This window comes from Dipodomys ordii, unplaced genomic scaffold (genome assembly GCF_000151885.1).
Source record: "Dipodomys ordii isolate 6190 unplaced genomic scaffold, Dord_2.0 Scaffold24, whole genome shotgun sequence".
Lineage (NCBI taxonomy): Eukaryota > Metazoa > Chordata > Mammalia > Rodentia > Heteromyidae > Dipodomys > Dipodomys ordii.
The window spans coordinates 13,731,894-13,750,752 of NW_012267240.1; the positions used below are offsets into that span (position 1 = coordinate 13,731,894).

General features: G+C 37.9%; 1 protein-coding gene across 1 annotated transcript in view; it reads right to left on the reverse strand.

The window, feature by feature from the left end:
- Positions 1 to 18,859, reverse strand: part of Mrc1 (mannose receptor, C type 1) — an 80,388-nt gene that overhangs the window by 41,875 nt on the left and 19,654 nt on the right. The window contains exons 5-9 of the mRNA XM_013014757.1: positions 16,217 to 16,330; positions 12,527 to 12,673; positions 9,078 to 9,263; positions 4,794 to 4,951; positions 3,173 to 3,283 (exon numbers count right to left, since the gene is read on the reverse strand). Coding sequence (XP_012870211.1) covers positions 3,173 to 3,283; positions 4,794 to 4,951; positions 9,078 to 9,263; positions 12,527 to 12,673; positions 16,217 to 16,330 — 716 coding nt within the window. The remainder of the gene's footprint in view (positions 1 to 3,172; positions 3,284 to 4,793; positions 4,952 to 9,077; positions 9,264 to 12,526; positions 12,674 to 16,216; positions 16,331 to 18,859) is intronic.

Here is an 18,859-nt window from a genome sequence, read left to right on the forward strand (position 1 = left end):
CACCAAAAAAGCTAAAGTGGAGCTGTAGCTTAAGTGGTAGAGTACTGGCCTTGAGCAAAAAATATCAGGGACAGGCCTGGGAAGGTGGCTCAGTGGTACAGCGCTTGCCTTGCATGCATGAGGCCCTGGGTTCGATTCCTCAGCACCACATAAGCAAAAAGAAAAAAGCCAGAAGTAGCGCTGTGGTTCAAGTGGTAGAGCACTAGCCTTGAGCTGAAGAGATGAGGGACAGCGCCCAGGCCCAGGCCCCACGACCGGATCCCCCCTACTCCCCCCCCCGCAAAAAAAAGATGCTAGAAAGAAATAAAAAGTATCAGAATGCATATTAAATCTGGAAGCATTTGTCATCATATGATTAGACAAAGAGTACATAAGTGTGCAGAAGTAAAAGATAGTGGCCGAGAGCTAAGAAACCCAGGATCCAGCTTTGCTTCTGCTGATGTTATGCAGTATACCAAAGCTATATAACTTATTCAAGCTGTAATAGTTCATCTAAACAGTAGTTTCCAGAATGCAAAAATCAGGAAAGTAATTTGATTATTGCTATAATCCCTCCTATATCTAATATCCTATAATTTTTCTCTTATCACTTTTCTACTTTGTTGCTTATTTTCCAGTACGGAATAATGTTTTGCAAATTCTTTGTCTTTGAGTGAGTGTTTTAAGATGCTGGTAAGGACAGCAGCACACTCTTCGAAAGACAATTTATTCCCACTTCATTTTTATTCATGAGAAGTGAGAGAGGACAAAAGAGGAAGATTAATAACTCAGCAGCCAACAGGAAAATGATAAATGGTAAGCCTACAAGACTATCTTTATAGTTCTTTTAAACTTTCAAAAATTATTATATACATTTTTTTTCAGTCGTGGGACTTGAACTCAAGGCCTGGGCACTGTCTCTGAGTTTTTTGTTCAAAAATAGCATTCTACTACTTACAACCACCGAGCCACTTCTGGTTTTCTGGTGGTTAATTAGAGATAAGAGTCTCACAGATTTTCCTGACTGGGCTGGCTTTGAACCATGATCCTCAGATTTCAGCCTCCTGAATCTCTAGGATTACAGGCCTGAGCCACCAGTGCCCAGCCCAAAAACTGTTTTACTGACAATTTGCCTTATCCTTCAGGAACTATAAGATGTGCTGGGAGGCATTCTGGACTGTGTGTCATACAGGTGAGGTTGAAGCACCATTGGCGTGCGTGACATTCAGCTGTCAACCAGGGACTAGCTGCATAAATTGCAGTCCAGGTGTCCCATTGCAGGAATTTGCAAAAAAGTCTCCCGACTAGGAGAAATTCGGCAAAACTGTTACCAATGAAGAGTTAGCTGTCAACACTTCAGGTTCTATGGGCATCTATGGGCATCATTCTAGATGCCTTTGGGATCATAGCCTGCCACTGCAGGGTGGCACCTTCTCTTGTGACCTGCCTCTGTCTCCTCACCCTGGCCAGCTTATGCATCATTTCGTTCTCCTGTTATGTTTTCAAATCTGAGGGGCATTCTGAAAGGAGCTTCTGTGCGTGCCCACATACTCACTGTAAAGAATCCCCAAAGAAAATTTTAAGGACAACAGTGTCATTCACACAGTAAGTCACTGAAGATCTTGACAGTTGAGACATTGGCTAGCATAATAAAAAGGCATATACTGATTCAAAAAAACAATCCAGTATCAAATACTATACATCTCTTATATTGTTATATATATTTATTATTGTTGTTGTTATTATAATTATTATCATTATTATTATCTACCAGTCCTGGGGCCTTGAACTCAGGGCCTGGGTGCTCTCCTTGAACTACTTTGCTCAAGGTTAGTACGCTACCACTTGAGTCATTGCTCTACTTTCAGCTTAAAAACTTTTTAGCGGTTAATTTGGAGATAAAAGTCTCATGGAAACAAGCACATGAAAGAAAAAAAACATTTGACTACATATCTTAGGGTTCATTTCCCTGACATCACCTTATCTGACTTTTTCTGCTTGACTCAGACATAGACTAGTTATTGCAAATAAGGGAAACCATGGGACCTATGTTTCTTTGGGCCTGGCTTACTTCACTTAATAGAATTTTTTCCAAGTCTTTCCATTTCCTAACAAATGGGGCGTTGTCATTCTTTCTGATGGAGGCATAGAATTCCATTGTGTATATATACCATATTTTCTGATCCACTAGATTATTTCTTTGTTGCTTTGTATGTCCCTCCCCCACGGTATAACCTCTGCTTTCACTGTATTTGATGTGGGTATAATTTGTGGAGGGGAAGGGAAAAAACAAATCGTTTAAATAGGGATACAGGTGGACCCATTGCAACAATGAGATATACAAGTCGTTATGTCGAAAAATGAACTTTACAACTTTGGTGGGGGGGCGGAGGGTTGGGGGGGCAGGGGGAGAATGGGAAGGGATGGGAAGGGGAAACAAAGGAGGAGGCTACAATGCTTGATAAGAAATGTACTCATTTAGGGAAATGAACCCTAAGATATATATTCAAATGTTTATTTTTCTTTCATGCAATTGTTTCTAATACATTTATAAGATTATTTCTTTGTTGCTATGTATGTCCCTCCCCCACAGTATAACCCCTGCTTTCACTGTATTTGATGTCAGTATAATTTGTGGACGGGAAGGGGAAAAAACAAATCGTTTAAATAGGGATACAGGTGGACCCATTGCAACAATGAGATGTACAAGTTGTTATGTCGAAAATGAACTTTACAACTTTGGGGGGGCAGGGAGGATTGGGTGGGGTGGCAGGGGGGAGGATGAGAAGGGATGGGAAGGGGAAACAAAGGAGGAGGCAACAATGCTTAATAAGAAATGTACACATTATCTTGCCCATGTAATTGTAACCCCTCTGTACAGTATTTTCACAATAAAAAAAATAACTAAAGCAAAAAAAAGTCTCATGGACTTTCTTGCCCAAGCTGGCTTTGAAACTCAGTCCTGAGCAGTTAATATTACAGGCAATACCCAGCTTTATTACATTTTTATTATCTTTAAACAGTTGTACAAATGGGTTACCATTCCACGTGTCAGTGTGTGAGAACAATGCATCTTGATCAATGTCAGCCCTTGCATCATTCTCCCTTACCCTTCCCAACCTCTTCTTTCCCCTGAGTTTTCCTAGTTTCATAGGATGCGCACTGATCATCATGAAGTTCATTGTATACTCACTTTCCGGCAGCCCCTTTCTACTTCCACCTCTCCTGGATCTCGGGTCTGTGATTTCATCTTGCAGATGTAATTCAGCGGCTTCTCACAGGCCCTGTCTGCCCAGAGTCCATCCTGTAGAGCAATAGGAGAAAAATCAATGATCACAAAAAAATAACGAATCAACGAAAACTTCATTTCCATCTGGAAAGTTTAAATAAGAGATGCCTACCTACCATCTGGAATGTAGAATGGATGCTGCCTGCTCTCAAACAAGCCTTGATTGAGTTTAATAACTATTAGAAGGATTTCTAATGCTGATACCTAAAGATTGGCATGACATGTTTCTAAATGGTTCAGGTACATGACCTCATTTGATTCCCCCATTCCCACAATGCCATATGATGAGTGAATGATTTTTCTGGTGTTTAAGTTTGGTGCTTTTATTTTCAGTGCTGGGGACCAAGTCCAGAACCTCATATATGCTAGGCAAGCATACTGCCACTGAGCTACAGCCACAGTCCGATGCTGGACTCTTACCGTGATGACTCAGAGAAGTCAACACAAGGAAAAAAATGGTATCTATATAAGGGAAAGGTAAATTCACACTTTCCGTGGAAGCATAATGTGACCCAGGGATTTCCTCCCAATATGTCTTGCATCTATGATTTCCCAGTCACTGATCATAGAGACTCTAAAAGGAACTCCTGAGCATGTACATAGATTCTTAAATGATGACACTATGGAGGTGTGTAGGCAGCTGCCTCATATTCTCAGTCACTGTGAGCTTTACATTAATAAAGCATATATAAGCTATTGAGAAATATATGCTCTCTGAGGGCAAGTTCTAGGCTACAGAAACCATGATGTGTCCATGGCCAGCTGAGTCTGCAGTGACTTGGGGCACTCAGTTGAAAAGAGAAAGAGAGCTTTGATTATGAGTATGTATGTGGTGTATGTGTGTGTGTGTGTGTGTGTGTGTGTGTGTGTGTGTGTTGTGCGCACGCGCGTGCGTGCGGACATAGTCTCCAAGGAACAGACAGAAGAAACCAAGTAGCATACCCTGGTAAGAAGCTGTATGGAGGTAGAGGTAGCAGAAGGATGAGTGGAACATGAATGTTTAGGATCCAGATACACTTACTATCTTGGGAACGGAAGACAAAATTTGCATTTGTATATGTGATTGTGCATTGTCACTGAGAGAGAAATAAATTTAGTAATAGAAAAATATAGTTAGATGATAGATAGATAGATAGATAGATAGATAGATAGATAGATAGATAGATAGATAGATAGATGATAAATAAATTCAGGTAATAGAAAACAATAGATTATATAGATAGGTTATATATTAATATATAATCAATTATATCGTAGAGGAACCAAGACGTGTCATTTATCAGTCAATTTTATCCTTAAACCAAAAGTTTCTGTCTTTTCCCTGTGTGATCTTCTTGAAAATTAGACTCTGCTAGACAACTGAGAAAAAGTTACGAAACTGACCCCTGAGCTTGATTCCACTCTGATGCATACCAGCTTGCCTAGAGTAGAAAGCACGTCAGCATCACGTGCATGGAACAGAAGAGGGAGCAGGGGACACGCCTGTGACCTTCATGTGACCTTCAGCACGGCCGCCTCGCCTCACCTTGCCTTTCATCACCACGCAGTCCTCCTGCCTGTTGTTCTCATGGCTTGGTTCTCCACGAAGCCACTTGGTAAACGTCACGGGGGTCCCATCGCTCCACTCAAAGAACATTTGCATCCGGATGTCGTTCAAACCAATCCACAACTCATCACTCACCTCTACATAGAAAGGGAAAGTCACAAAGTAAAATTTCAAACAGTGTCTTTCCAAAGGTCAACAGAGCACCGAGAGAGGAAGGTATTGTGCTCTGTCAACACAACTATTTTGATACTGTAAGGGCCATAAAAGATAATCCTCTTGGGTGTTAATATTGTCTACAGGCTATAAAATCATATGTCCATGACATTTATGATGTTAGTTTTACATGTGTAATGTTTTCTTTACATTGTAAATGAAATGGAATTTTTCGGTTGCACAGTTGAAGTTAAATCTCCTGGCAGCTGGGAAAAAGAAACTCAGGTCAAAGTCATACTATTCCCGGTCTCAGGGATGTGCTTTTTTGTTACAAATACTTCGCCATGCCAAATGCAATCATATTGTTGGAAATATTGTGTCTTGTATGTGTGCAGATACATACAGATTTACCCCCACCCACCCTACATATATAATCTACATGACTTCCATGACTTCAAGAGTATGTTCAAAGAACAAATTTAAAACCACTTTGACTTTACTGTTGTTTATCAAGAACAGTTCAGGTGTTTTGATTAAAGTTCAATCACTACAATAGAGGTAAAAAGAATCTAAACACTGAAAAATAAAATCAGTAAGTAGGCTGCTGGCTGGCATTTGTCAGTTATTTACTAGTCTACAATTATAAGTGAATTTATAATCATTTTCATTAAGATGTCAGAAAATGCCAGCAAAACTCAAGAAACAAATAAGGCTAAACTCAAAATGACACATAAACCTGGGAAATATGATCATTTTGCTTTGGAATTCAATGAACCCTATTGAATTTTGTCATTTAAATTTTTCATAATATTGGGGTTTTTTTCTTTAAAAGACATAAATATCTCAATAAATAATGGGACAAAGTTACAGTAGTTGAAGATCTAAGATTTCATGGCTGCAAAAATAAACATTTCCAAAACTTGGAAAAAATTATATTAAGTGAAGTAAGCCAGGCCCAAAGAAACATAGGTCCCATGGTTTCCCTTATTTGCAATATCTAGTATATCTATGAGTCAAGCGGAAAAGGTCAGATAATGTGATGTCAGGAAAATGAACCCTTAGATATGTATTTTAATGTTTTTTTCTTTCATGCATGTGTTTCTAATGCATTTATAAGATTATCTCTTTGTGGCTTTGTATGTCCCTCCCCCACAGTATAACCCCCGCTTTCACTATATTTGATGTCAGTATAACTTGAGGAGGAGATGGGGAAAAACCAGTTGTTTAAGGATACAGGTGGACCTGTTGCAACAATGAGAAGTACAAGTTGTCATGTCCAAAACGAGCTTTACAACGTCGGTGCGGGGGGGGGGGAGGAAGGGGGGAAAGGAGAAGGATTGGGATTGGGGGGGAGGGGGGAGGCTGGGAAGGGATGTGAAGGGTAAACAAAAGGAGGAGGCTGCAATGCTTGGTAAGAAATGTACGCATTATCCTGCCCATGTAATTGTAACCCCTCTGTACAGTATGTTCACAAATAAAATAAAATAATAAAAAAATAAACATTTCAAAATAAAATCAAATTGTTTATATATAGTATATATTATATACATGGAGAATGGTGAAAGCAGTGTCATTAATCAAGATGCAGTGTACATATAAACTGATTTGTTGAATGGTAACTTCTTTGCACAATTAAAATATATTATGTATGTATAGACACATGTGTAGATATAGATATACATATATACATGTGTGTACACACATACTTATTTCAATATCTATATGTTACATAGTCGGGTTTCCATCAGGAATGCTTCATAGATAATCTTTTAATGCTAAAATAAAAAGACTTCTGAGGATTGTAAAGATGATGATGTTTGGTAAAAACTGAGAAAGATATCAGACCCCATAGGAATTCCACTAAATGGCCAACTTTCTTCCTCCTCAAAGTTGCACTCAGCTGTGCTTCTGCTTTGCAGAAGTCCTAGCCTGGCCGCACAGCAGATCCAGCAGGTGCTTCCAGGGTCACAAAAGCATGAATGCATATCTAGGATGGTTCCCTTTTCTTTCCTTTCACTTGGCAGCTCATGATCTCTGAGCAACAAATACAGGCTGCAAGCGACCTCTTGTACCTCACAAGGATTTGGGTTAAAGACCAATGTAAAATGAAGCTCCTAAGTTCCACAATTGCAATAAAATATGAAGGGTTCCTGATACTTTTTTTCTCACTAACCTATTCTTTTATAGATTTATCATTCCTAAACTTCTTTTATTCTTTCTTTTGTTTCTTTTTTTTTTCTGGTCCTAGGGCTTGAACTTGGAGCCTGAGTACTGTCCCTTAGCTACTTATTCTCAAGGCTAGCACTGTACCACTTGAGCCATAGATCTACTTCCAGCTCTTTAGTAGTTAATTGGAGATAAGAGTCTCATGGATTTTCCTGCTTGGGATGCCTTTGAACCTTATTTTCAGAACTCAGCCTCCTGAGTAGAAAATTACAGGTGTGAGCCACCAGTACCCAGCAACTAAGCACCATCTTTACTCCTACAAAAGCATAAAATATGTTAGTATCAAGTTGTTAGGCTTATTTTTAAGTCAGTTAAGGAAGTTATGTTAGTTGATAGAATCACAGCTTATGTTAGCTGCTCCAATTTATCCTCTTGCAATATGTTTCCAAGATGAACATAAAAGCTGTCATCTGAATTAGCTAACAAAAGGGGGTTTGATGTGGAAGTAATATTCTTAATTTTATAACTTTTCTGTATCTCTATCAAGATTATTATATTTATCAGATAAATACTATATTACAATACTTATAACATTACAAATACTGCCAGGTAAATGTTACTTTTAATCACTCTTTTTTCCAAATGGAAGGGTTTCTAATTTCAAGCTCAATTTAACCACTTTATTCACCAAGCTTCCCAAAGTAGTTATAACAATAAAAATACTTGTTTTTCCTATAACTATTCCATTTTGTAGAAAGTAGAGTCACCCCTTCGCATCTTCGATCAATCCACCCCGTATTGATTCACTTGCACGCTTACTTGCTTTTATGCCACAATAAGCTTAAGTAACTAGTCTTCAGATGTAAATTTAAGCAACACTCCTTCAGATATATCTGTTGTGGTTACGTTATCTTTATTTAGCTTGAATTTCCCAGGCTATGTACATAGAAGAACTAAGACACTGCTTCTAGGCTGCTTTCTCCAGCTGTACCAAATTAGTCACGCAGAGACAGGTTCTCTGAGTAATAGTGTTTGGGCATTTGGGTAATCTTTTGTCAGAGACCACTTTTAATCATATCTATTTATTAATTGCTTTATCTTTCCCACACCCTATCAGCTTGTGTCAGGAAACTAGCTTTTTCTTCCCTCCCACCGTCCATTTCTGGGTTTGCCAGGTAGAAATGAAGAGCAGATGCAGCTACTCAATGGACTCATTGGTGGGGGATGCAAATGATAATCATAAGAACAGCAAGTACTGCACAATACTTACATGACAGGCTCTTACACTATGTTGCTTCTCAGCCTGTTCTTCAAGACAAGCAATACCCACTCATTTCATTTATAGTTTATTTCTGGTTAGTGATTTTTCTCTGTATTTTTGAACATACAATCCCAAATTGAGACATAATGTTCTTTAGAAGGCTTAGTACCACATCTAACCACTCTAAAACTAGTGTCCCATTCTTTCCATTCTTGAACACCTTTTCAACCTTAGCTGGATTGATCATGACAAGAAAATCTAATATAGGTGGTTCATCTAAAGACCTTCCTTGTGAGATATAATACTGGTACTTAAAACACACACACACACACACACACACACACACACACACATCCATGTGAGTAATTCCAAGAAAACTAAATGTCGACAAGTTCAACACAGACATTTCAACACAGATTTCACACGAAAAAAGAATATTGAAATTTGACCCATAAATCTGCTATATATTCAAAAGGAAAAAAATGGTGTCTTCTTTCAGTGATGACTATGCTTTCAATTATTATACAAATTTCCTTCTGTAGCCCTGATGAACATATGTCAAAATTAAATTCACATTGGTCATGATCAATTTCCATTTCTTAAAGTTCATAGTAAGATTCTGTTTTTGAGAGGCTGTCAAAAGACTGGAGTCGCAAGCTTGTCAGCAGCACAAAAGTTCTCACCATATCCTAGCTGGGAGAGGATAAAGTCAAACTCTTCGATGGTGTGGATGCTTGCTAGGTCGCCTCCTTCCTTCCGGCAGGCCCGCAAGGCATCTCTTTGGATCTTCTTCTCCTCTCGGTGAATCTTGTAACAGTAGCCTGAATAAGGCCACCATAGACTGGGACAACTGGTAGGCACATCACTTTCTAGAAAATAATAAAGAGTTTGGAAAGCCTTTAAAAGAGAGAACATTTCTTTAAAATCCTAATAATATTTCCCACATACATAAATGTCATTTTCCGCACAGAAAGAAAAACCGTTCGTAACTGTGGGAACATGAAGATAATTTTTTCTTTCTTTTTTGGCATACATAATCACAAAGGATGGACTAGACATTTTCTATTTCGCTTGTGTTTAGACTAATACAGGCAAAAGCTGAACGGGAGCACTTATAAAATAACTGCAAGATTGCAGGGAGCTATGATAAACTAAGTTTATCTGAATTTTGTGATCAACAAATCTTTATTGCCATAACAGTAATCCTATCTATCATGAATTATTCATTCACTCCTAGAAAGTGTCACAAGTTGTTGAGTCTTAGAGAGCAAAACTTGAATTTCCCATCCAATGTGTAGTTTTAAGCAAGGTATAGCACACAGGACTGATAGAGCCACCCAAGTGAAACAAACTAATTAATATCAATAACTATTTAAAATTTCCAGCCTCACTCTGTTTGGAACTAGAAAAGAATGGAGAGAAGGTGCTTGTATATGATTAGGTGCCACACAATTATTATTGAAGTAAATCAATCCTTAAGCTTCTCATCATTGCTATGAATAATCGTGGTCAAATTCTCCAATTTTGATTGCATGTTGCACAGGTTCATTCTATTAGTAAGTGATGGTAAGAGATGTTTTATGATGATGAGCACAACACACAACATTGGTCCCCAAATGCCCTTGAAACTGGTGTTAGTTAGGTAATGAGTGCTTGTCAGGAAAAAAAAATGAAACCATAGCTGATATATTATATATGCATTTTACTATTTTACAGTTACTATTCTAAATATCCATCTACCTAACTACCTTGCTTAGACAGGGACATGCTTACCAGATCAAGATCAATTTATATATTGAAGCTTAATAGTAAATGTTTTGAGTGTGCTGTTTTAGTAAATGTGCAATACAGAGTACCTTTCCTTGTATTCTTCTAATGAATTGCTCCTGTTTTTCCCTTAGAAGTAAAGCTTGAGCCAGGCATTGGTGGGTCATGCCTGTAATCCTAGCTAAGCAGAAGACTGAGATCTGAGGATTGTGGTTCAAAACCAGTCCAAGCAGAAAAGTCCAAGAAACTCTTATCTCCAATTAACCAGCAAACGCTAGAAATGGAGGTGTGGTTCAATAGGAGAGCACCAGCTTTGAGTAGAAAAGCGAAACAAGAACATAATGCCCTGATTTCAAGCCCCAGTACAGGAAAAAAAAAAAAACTGAAAAACAAAGCAGAGATTGAAGCATCGTTGCTTAAACCCAGGATTCAGGATACCGTCTGTAAAAATTTAAGAATATATTCACATGCTATGTTATTAGAATACAAAAATTCATATTTGAAAAATCCCCTTTCCGCTTGGAAAAAATTATATTAAGTGAAGTAAGCCAGGCCCAAAGAAACATAGGTCCCATGGTTTCCCTTATTTGCAACATCGAGTATATGTCTGAGACAAGCAGAAAAGGTCAGATAAGGTGATGTTAGGGAAATGAACCCTAAGATATGTATTCAAATGTTTTTTCTTTCATGAGATTGTTTCTAACACATTTATAAGATTATTTCTTTGTTGCTTTGTATGTCCCTCCCCCACAGTTTAACCCCTGCTTTCACTGTATTTGATGTTGGTATAATTTGTGGAGGGGAACGGGAAAAACAAATCATTTAAATAGGGATACAGGTGGACCCATTGCAATGAGATGTACAAGTCATTATGTCGAAAATGAACTTTACAACTTTGGTGGTGGGGGGGAGGATTGGGTGGGGGACGGGGAGAGGATGGGAAGGGATGGGAAGGGGAAACAAAGGAGGAGGCTACAATGCTTGATAAGAAATGTACTCATTATCTTGCCCATGTAATTGTAACCCCTCTGTACAGTATTTTCACAATAAAAAAAGAGAAAAATCCCCTCTCCTTCGATGTAAACTTAGATTCTGTGTCATTTCAGTGGTTACCAGAAAAAAGAAAAAAATAAATAAAACAAAAAGCATTGGCATATCTCTGAGGCCCTCTGGTGGGATGATCTAATTTTACTGTCCCACAAGCTGAAAATAATGCAGCCAGTCAGAAGGCATCAAACACTTACAAGATAATGTCTTAAAACATGCAAGCAACCAATATAAATGGAAGGAAGGTGCCCTTTGGATTTCCAGCCCAATCAATCATATTTCAAGCTAAATAAATCTGCTTTTCAAAGCCAAGGAGGAAAGAACTCCTCTCAAGCAGAAAAAAAAAAATAAAGGAATAAACCTGTCAGACATTAATGACTTCTCCAAATATGGCTGATGGTGAAAATTGCTTTTCATTTTGAAGAATTCATTCTGTGTGTGTGTGTGTGTGTGTGTGTATGCGCGCACGCACGCGTGCACACGCACACGTGCACACACGTGCTTAAACTGGGTCTAAAACTCAGGGCCTGTGCACTGTCCTTCAGTTTTTGTGCTCAAGGCTAACCTGTACCACTTGAAGCCACAACTGTACTTTTGGCTTTTAGGTAATTAGTTGGAGATAAGAGTCTTTCAGATTTGTCTGCCCAGGCTGGTTCTGAACCATGAGCCTTAAATCTCAGTTTCCGGAGTAACTAAGATTAAGGTGTGAGCCACCAATATCTGGCTTAAGAATTCATTCTTGACTTAAGAGTTTAATTCTATAAAAGTCTAATAAAGTGCATCATGAACTATTTTTTCCCTAAGCCTACTTTACATAGTACATTCCTACTCAAAATTTATATAGATTACATAACCTATGTAGGAATTATATATATATATATATATATTTGTACATTCTGGATGTGTTATTCCATTCTGCTGAAAGCTTCAGTGTCAGATATGACACTGAAGAGTAATAGAATCCAAACCAATTGCTAATAATAGCAGCATCCCTTTTAGATATTATTTCCTGGCTTGGATTCCACTTTTTTCATAGGTGTAAATGGTGTATATTCCATCAACATTATTTCCTCTTCTACAGTATTTGAAAAATAAGACCTACCTTATAGGGCTGGGAAGAGAAGATAATTATTTGCACAACATCCAACTACTGCTCTATATTTTGAAGGAAAAATTAACAACCAATAAAAGTTACAACTAACAGAAATTTTTTAGGATTATCTTTACATCCCCCCACGAACTATTAATAAAACCTCTGGAGTTATCCAATTATAATTAAGTTGTAATTTTATGTAAAGAGGTCAAATAGGTCACTTACCTGAGGGAATAATAAAAGAATTCAAAGTATTGTTTCCTTTCTTACAAATATAGCCTAATTTCTGAACACATTCAAGGCTTTCCCATTTAGCGTTTTTTTCAGGATTCAGTGACACACAGCTTTTTCCGGGTTCAGATGATGGACTTCCTTTGAGAACACAGAAAAGTTAAGGTGGAACTACAGTAAGCATTTCACACAGACAGCACCCCTCAGCCCTCTTTGCCATCCATCCATCCATCCTTGGGCTGTAATGGGTCCCCATTCTGCCTTTTGCTACACATTCACAAATCAACACTGACTGACTGCAGAGCAAAAGACATGATGGGGACCTATTGGCTTCCTTATTGATGGATCGTTCCAATTCCAAAAACGATGATTACACAAGTAGACTTCTTTGAAATAATCCCCACACCCCAGCATCAGCACATAAAGCTAGACCTTAAAATATAAATAGTTGGATTATATTTTGTATTACAGAGTTACCTAGTTATTCTAAACTAGCCACAGTCCTGTCAATAACCAACAACAACAACAAAAAACACCCAAAGTCATTAAGTTCACACCCATAATCCTAACTACTCAGGAGGCTGAGATCTAAGCATCATGTTTCAAGCCAGCCTGGATAGAAAAGTCTGAGAGGCTCTTATCTCCAGCTAACCACTGAAAAGTGGGAAATGTAGCTGTGGCTCAAGTGGTAGAGCAGTATCATTGAGCAAAACACTTAGGGACAGTGCCAAAAATCTGAGTGGAAGCCCCAGCTTGTTCAAGCTAATTTTGAGGGCTAGGATACAGGCAAACTTCCTCTAATTGGAGGGAAGAGATGGAAAAATGAATGATTGGGAAGCTAAGAACCAGTGACTTATGCCTATAATCCAAGCTACTTGAGAGGCTGCGAGTGGGAGAACTACCGTCAGAAGCCAGCTTGAGCAGAAAAGTTCACAAGACTCCATATCCTATTAACCAGAAAGAAGCTAGGATGGAGGCATGACTCAAGTGGTACAGGACCAGGGAAGCCTGAGTCTAAACCCTGTTACAAGAAAGGATAGAGGATAAAGGAAAGAAAGAGAAAAAGAGAAAATAAAGGAGGGAGAGAGGGAAAGAGGGAGGAAGGAAAGAAGGAAGGAAGGAAGCCAGCCAGCAAGCCAGCAAGCAAGCAAGCAGGGAAATAACTGGATTCTCAGTACTAAGATACTGAATATCTTGAAGTCCACCCATTGAAGAATACTTGTAGAAACTAACCCCTCTTCTATTTCTTACCAGTGGTTAATATTGTTAGTGCAATGGATACACCCTACATTTTTCATGCTTGTTTCTTACCTTGATACATGATTTAAAACCATCGCCAAAGAGTAGTTCATGTCACACTTGAAATGAGCATGAATAAACTACATTCTTTAATGAATCAATGTCACTCCCTTTGACAAGAATCTAACATACTCCTGATCCTCTCTCTCTTCCCAAAAGATTTTTTCAATGTTTTGAGATTTTGATCAACATCACAGGAAAACTAACAGATAAGGGTAAGTACTAGAACCTTTCAAGGTACAACTATAGCTATTTAAGGCTATTGGTTATTAATGCATTAATAAGTAAATCATGTTATACATTTATTGATGGATATAACACCACAAACTTAAAGTATCAATTAGTGGTCTTTACTACTTGAACAGTCATTATGTATTGGATTCCTTATCTGCAATGCAAACACATTCTTTTAATTTGATACATGCATTCCTTAATTATATACAAGTTCAATTGAAAGGCTTGGCTGCATAACTGATGCAAAAACAATTTATAGTATTTAACAAAATTTCTTTTTTTTTTTTTTGGTCGGTCGTAGGGCTTGAACTCTGGGCCTGGGCGCTGTCCCTCAGCTCTTCAGCTCAAGGCGAGTGCTCTACCACTTGAGCTACAGCGCCACTTCCGGTTTTCTGGTGGTTTTTATTGGAGATAGGAGTCTCACAGTCTCTCCTGCCCGGGCTGGCTTTGAACCGCAATCCTCAGATCTCAGCCTCCTGAGTAGCTAGGATTACAAGCGTGAGCCACCAGCGCCCGGCTTAACAAAATTTCTAATTTTAATTTCAAAATACTCTCATACTATTTTCAAAAAGTGATTCAATATTGCACCTGTTTCCCAGACATTTAGTTTAATAAGGAAAATATTTTCCTTTCCCATAATATTTCACTGTCATAGCCACACCTCCACCAAAAATAACCCCAAATTCTCAGTGAACTCTTAGAAGGAAAATGGTTGAACATTAAATCTTCATATCTGGAATAATTTTTTAATTACCCAGTTTATCTTATGTGTTTCACCATGAAAGAGAAACTCTCATCCACTACTAAGTGATTAGTGTTGTCTAATCATTTGATTGAGGTCAACTGATATTCTCGAATTTGAGGTTCAATATCCTAATTTGAGTAAGGGAACAGACAAATTAGATCTTCACTCAAAAATATTTGAGGGTACAAATGATGAAGAGACGGTACAGATCCAGATGCATTGTATACATAAACTGCTTTGATAAGTGGCATAAATTCAATACATATTCTAAAAATTAAGAAAAGTGAGAGAAGGAGGGGGTAACAAAGGTTGGGTAAGAATGTTGAAAGAGGTGACATTGATCAAGAGGAACTGTATTCATAAACTGCTTTTTTGAATGGCAACTCCAATGTACAACTTAAAGATAATAAAAATAGTTAATATAAAAGAAATTTACCTATGTAAACAAAAGGAAAAAATAAGCACGTTATATTCCTTTACAATAATATTTACTTCTCTTAGTTCCAAAAAAATAAAGCTGATATTCATTTCAAGATTCAAGTAACATAATGTTGTCCAGTAATAGAGTATAGGTATATCCTGTACTCTAACATTGTATATTACATATCCTGAACACATATGTTGTACATGAGTTCTTTCATGTGGAATGTTAAAAATTTCAAAAGTTTACAGCAAACTGGGTGCCAGTGGCTATTACCGTAATGATGACTGTTCAAGACACCAGTTTTGGGGAGAGCACTGTTTGAAGCCAGATAGGCAGAAAAGTCTGATATTCTATCTTCTATCTTCTAAATTTGGGCTAGAGGCATGGTTTAAGTGGAAAAATGCAAGCCAAGCACTCAAGCTAAGTAAGCGTGAGACTCTGAAGTCAAACCCTAGTACTACTACCAAATCAAAACAAAGTTAGGACAAAAGATTCCAAGGTCAGTCATACAAAAGTTGAAAGTACCTTGTGAGACTTTGCCAATAGTTTATTTAAGTAGTTATACCAAGAGCCTTCATATCCAGAAATCAGATTATACAATGCATCTTGATCAATGTCATCCCATCCATTGTCCTCTCCCATCTTTCTCTATCCCATCCCTACTCTCAAGTTACATAGCTCAATTTTCTATTAAATACAATACCTTAACCAAGCAAACATGGGGTGAAATTTTAAACAAAGACTTGAATTGACTTGTAGGACAATCCTAGCAGAAGGATCCTTATTCCAGAATGCTAATCCCAACAGCAATGATTTTAGAATATTCCAATCTGACAGATTTCAAAACAGGGTAAGAAATAAATGATGCTCAATGACACCTCCAAATTCTTCTCTCTGAGATCTACAATAAGATGATAGAGGTCTATGTGCTGTCCAGATGAATTAAATTTGGGTTAATTCAAACAGCCAGGCTGAGCCTTACCTGGTAACCAGTTGAGGTATCGGAATGGACTGCCCCCACTCCACTGCCAACCAGTGTTGAAATTCAGACTATTAAGCCCAATCCAGAGTCCTGAGGTCAGGGAACTGGTTAATCCTATGCAAAAAAGAGACAAGAACAAACACAAAATGGGCATTCAGAAAGGAGAGTGGGATTAAATTCAGATTTAAGGTAATTGAGAGAAGTCATCATCATCATCACCTAACACCTTTGAGTCTCTTAATTGTGTAAAGCAAGTAGAACTAGAACCACCACCAATAGGTCTAGAACTAAGCCAAGAGCATAGGCAAGCTGGCAAGATTCATATTCAGATTTCCCTCAGATCTAACTCAAACTCCTATGAATGTGCTTCTAAATGCAGACATATCTCCTCCTTCTTTTCAGATTAACAGCCACACTTCTTCATCACAGAAAAAATTCAATAAACATCTCAAATGATCATGTTCAGAAGTCATTACCGCTACCTCATATTTCACAACTTATTTTAAAAATTTTATATTTTTAGTATTTTCATTTTTTCTTCATCAATGGTGATTAAATTCAAAGCACATAAACATTTAATTTAATTTAATTTGTCAGCTGTGGGGCTTGAACTCAGGGACTGGGCACTGTCCTTGAGCTCTTTCAGCTCAAGGTTAGCATTCTACCAGTTTGAGCCACAGCTCCACTTCTGGTTTTGGAGATAAGAGTCTCACAGGGATTTTTTATTTCTTTTATTTCTTTTCTTTTCTTTTTAAAAAGTTTTTTTTATTGTGAAAATACTGTACAGAGGGAGGGTTACAGTTACATGAGTGAGGTAATGAGTACATTTCTTATCAAGCATTGTTGTCTCCTTTGTTTTTCCCCTACCATCCTTTCCCTCCCATCTCTACAACTACACTTCCCCCACCCCCCACCCCACCTAAATTATAAAGTTCATTTTTCAACATAGCATCTTGTACATCTCATTGTTGCAATGGGTCAACCTGTATCCCTTTTTAAATATTTTGTTTTTTCCCTTCCCCTCCACAAATTATACCAACATCAAATACAGAGAAAACAGGGGTTATACCGTGGGGGAGGGACATACAAAGCAACAAAAAAAATCACATGGTACCTTATAAATACGTTAGAAGCAATAGCAAGAAATAAAAAACCACTTGTGTCCTTATCTTGGGGTACATTTCGCTTAACATCATCTTATCTGACCTTTTCTGCTTGTCTCAGACATATATTAGTTATTGCAAATAAGGGAAACCATGGGACCTATGTTTCTTTGGGCCTGGCTTACTTCACTTAATAGAATTTTTTCCAAATCTTTCCATTTCCTAACAAATGGGGCAATGTCATTCTTTCTGATGGAGGCATAGAATTCCATTGTGTATATAGACCACATTTTCTTGATCCATTCATCTACTGAGGGGCATCTGGGTAGGTTCCATATCTTAGCTATGGTAAATAATGCTGCAATAAAAATGTGCTGGTAGCTTTAGTATGGTATTGTTTGTGATCATTCGGGTAAATGCCCAAAAGTGGGATTTCTGGGTCATAGGGGAGCTCTATGTGGAGTCTTTTGAGGAACCTCCATACTACTTTCCACAGTGGTTGAGTAAGTTTACACTCCCATAACGATGCAGTAGGGTTCCCTTCTGGCCACATCCCCTCCAGCAATATCAAAAATATACTTGGAACTCAAAAAATTAAATCCCCCAACAACAAATCTTCAAAGAAACAACTGTCCAATAAATAAGTGGGCTAAAGACTTAAAGAGAAACTTTTCTGGAAAGGAAATAAGAATGGCCAATAGACACATGAAGAAATGTTCAACCTCTAGCCATAAAAGTAATGTAAATCGAACCAACATTGAGATACCACCTCACTCCGGTTAGAATGGCTAGAATCAAGAATTCAAATCACGGGGACTTTTCTGACTCAGCTAGCTTCCAATTGAGATCCTCAGCTCTCATCCTCCAGAGTAGCTAGGATTACAGGTATGAGCCACTGGTGCCTGGCTCATGAACACTTCAGGTACATAATAAACCATAATTACAATGGCTTAAACTCTGTAGAGATTTGAAACTGAAGTTGAAAAATAAAAAGCAACATAGACCGCTGGTGTGAAGAACTAACTTCTTATTTTCTGGATCCTCAAAAGTCTTTTAATTGATGAAAGATTGATTAATAATAATACCAAACCATTGTATTTATACAGGTTAGTAAACCATAATGGGTCATTTATGTTCCTGTTATTTGTAGGATACATTCCCAGTTAATCTTTCAGGTGTAACAGGTATTAATTAAGCACTCAATCCTGTTAAGCTATGCATTTTAAACGATGTTCATTTCATAGATAAAACACCTGAAAGATTGAATGAGGTTTGAACACAAATACACATGCTGCCAACACAGTCCATTCCTTTGTTCTGGTATAATCAGTTACTCTGATGTATCTCAAAACCATTAAAATTGTTTTTAAGTATTTTGACTTACACACACACACACACACACACACACACACACACACACACATTCATGTTGCAAAGTGGTGTGGATGGAGAGAGCACAGACTCACTGCCAAAAATGGCACAGCAAGTATAGAAGCTTGGTCTCTAATTTTTTTCTCTAATGTGCATTTGCAATTTTATA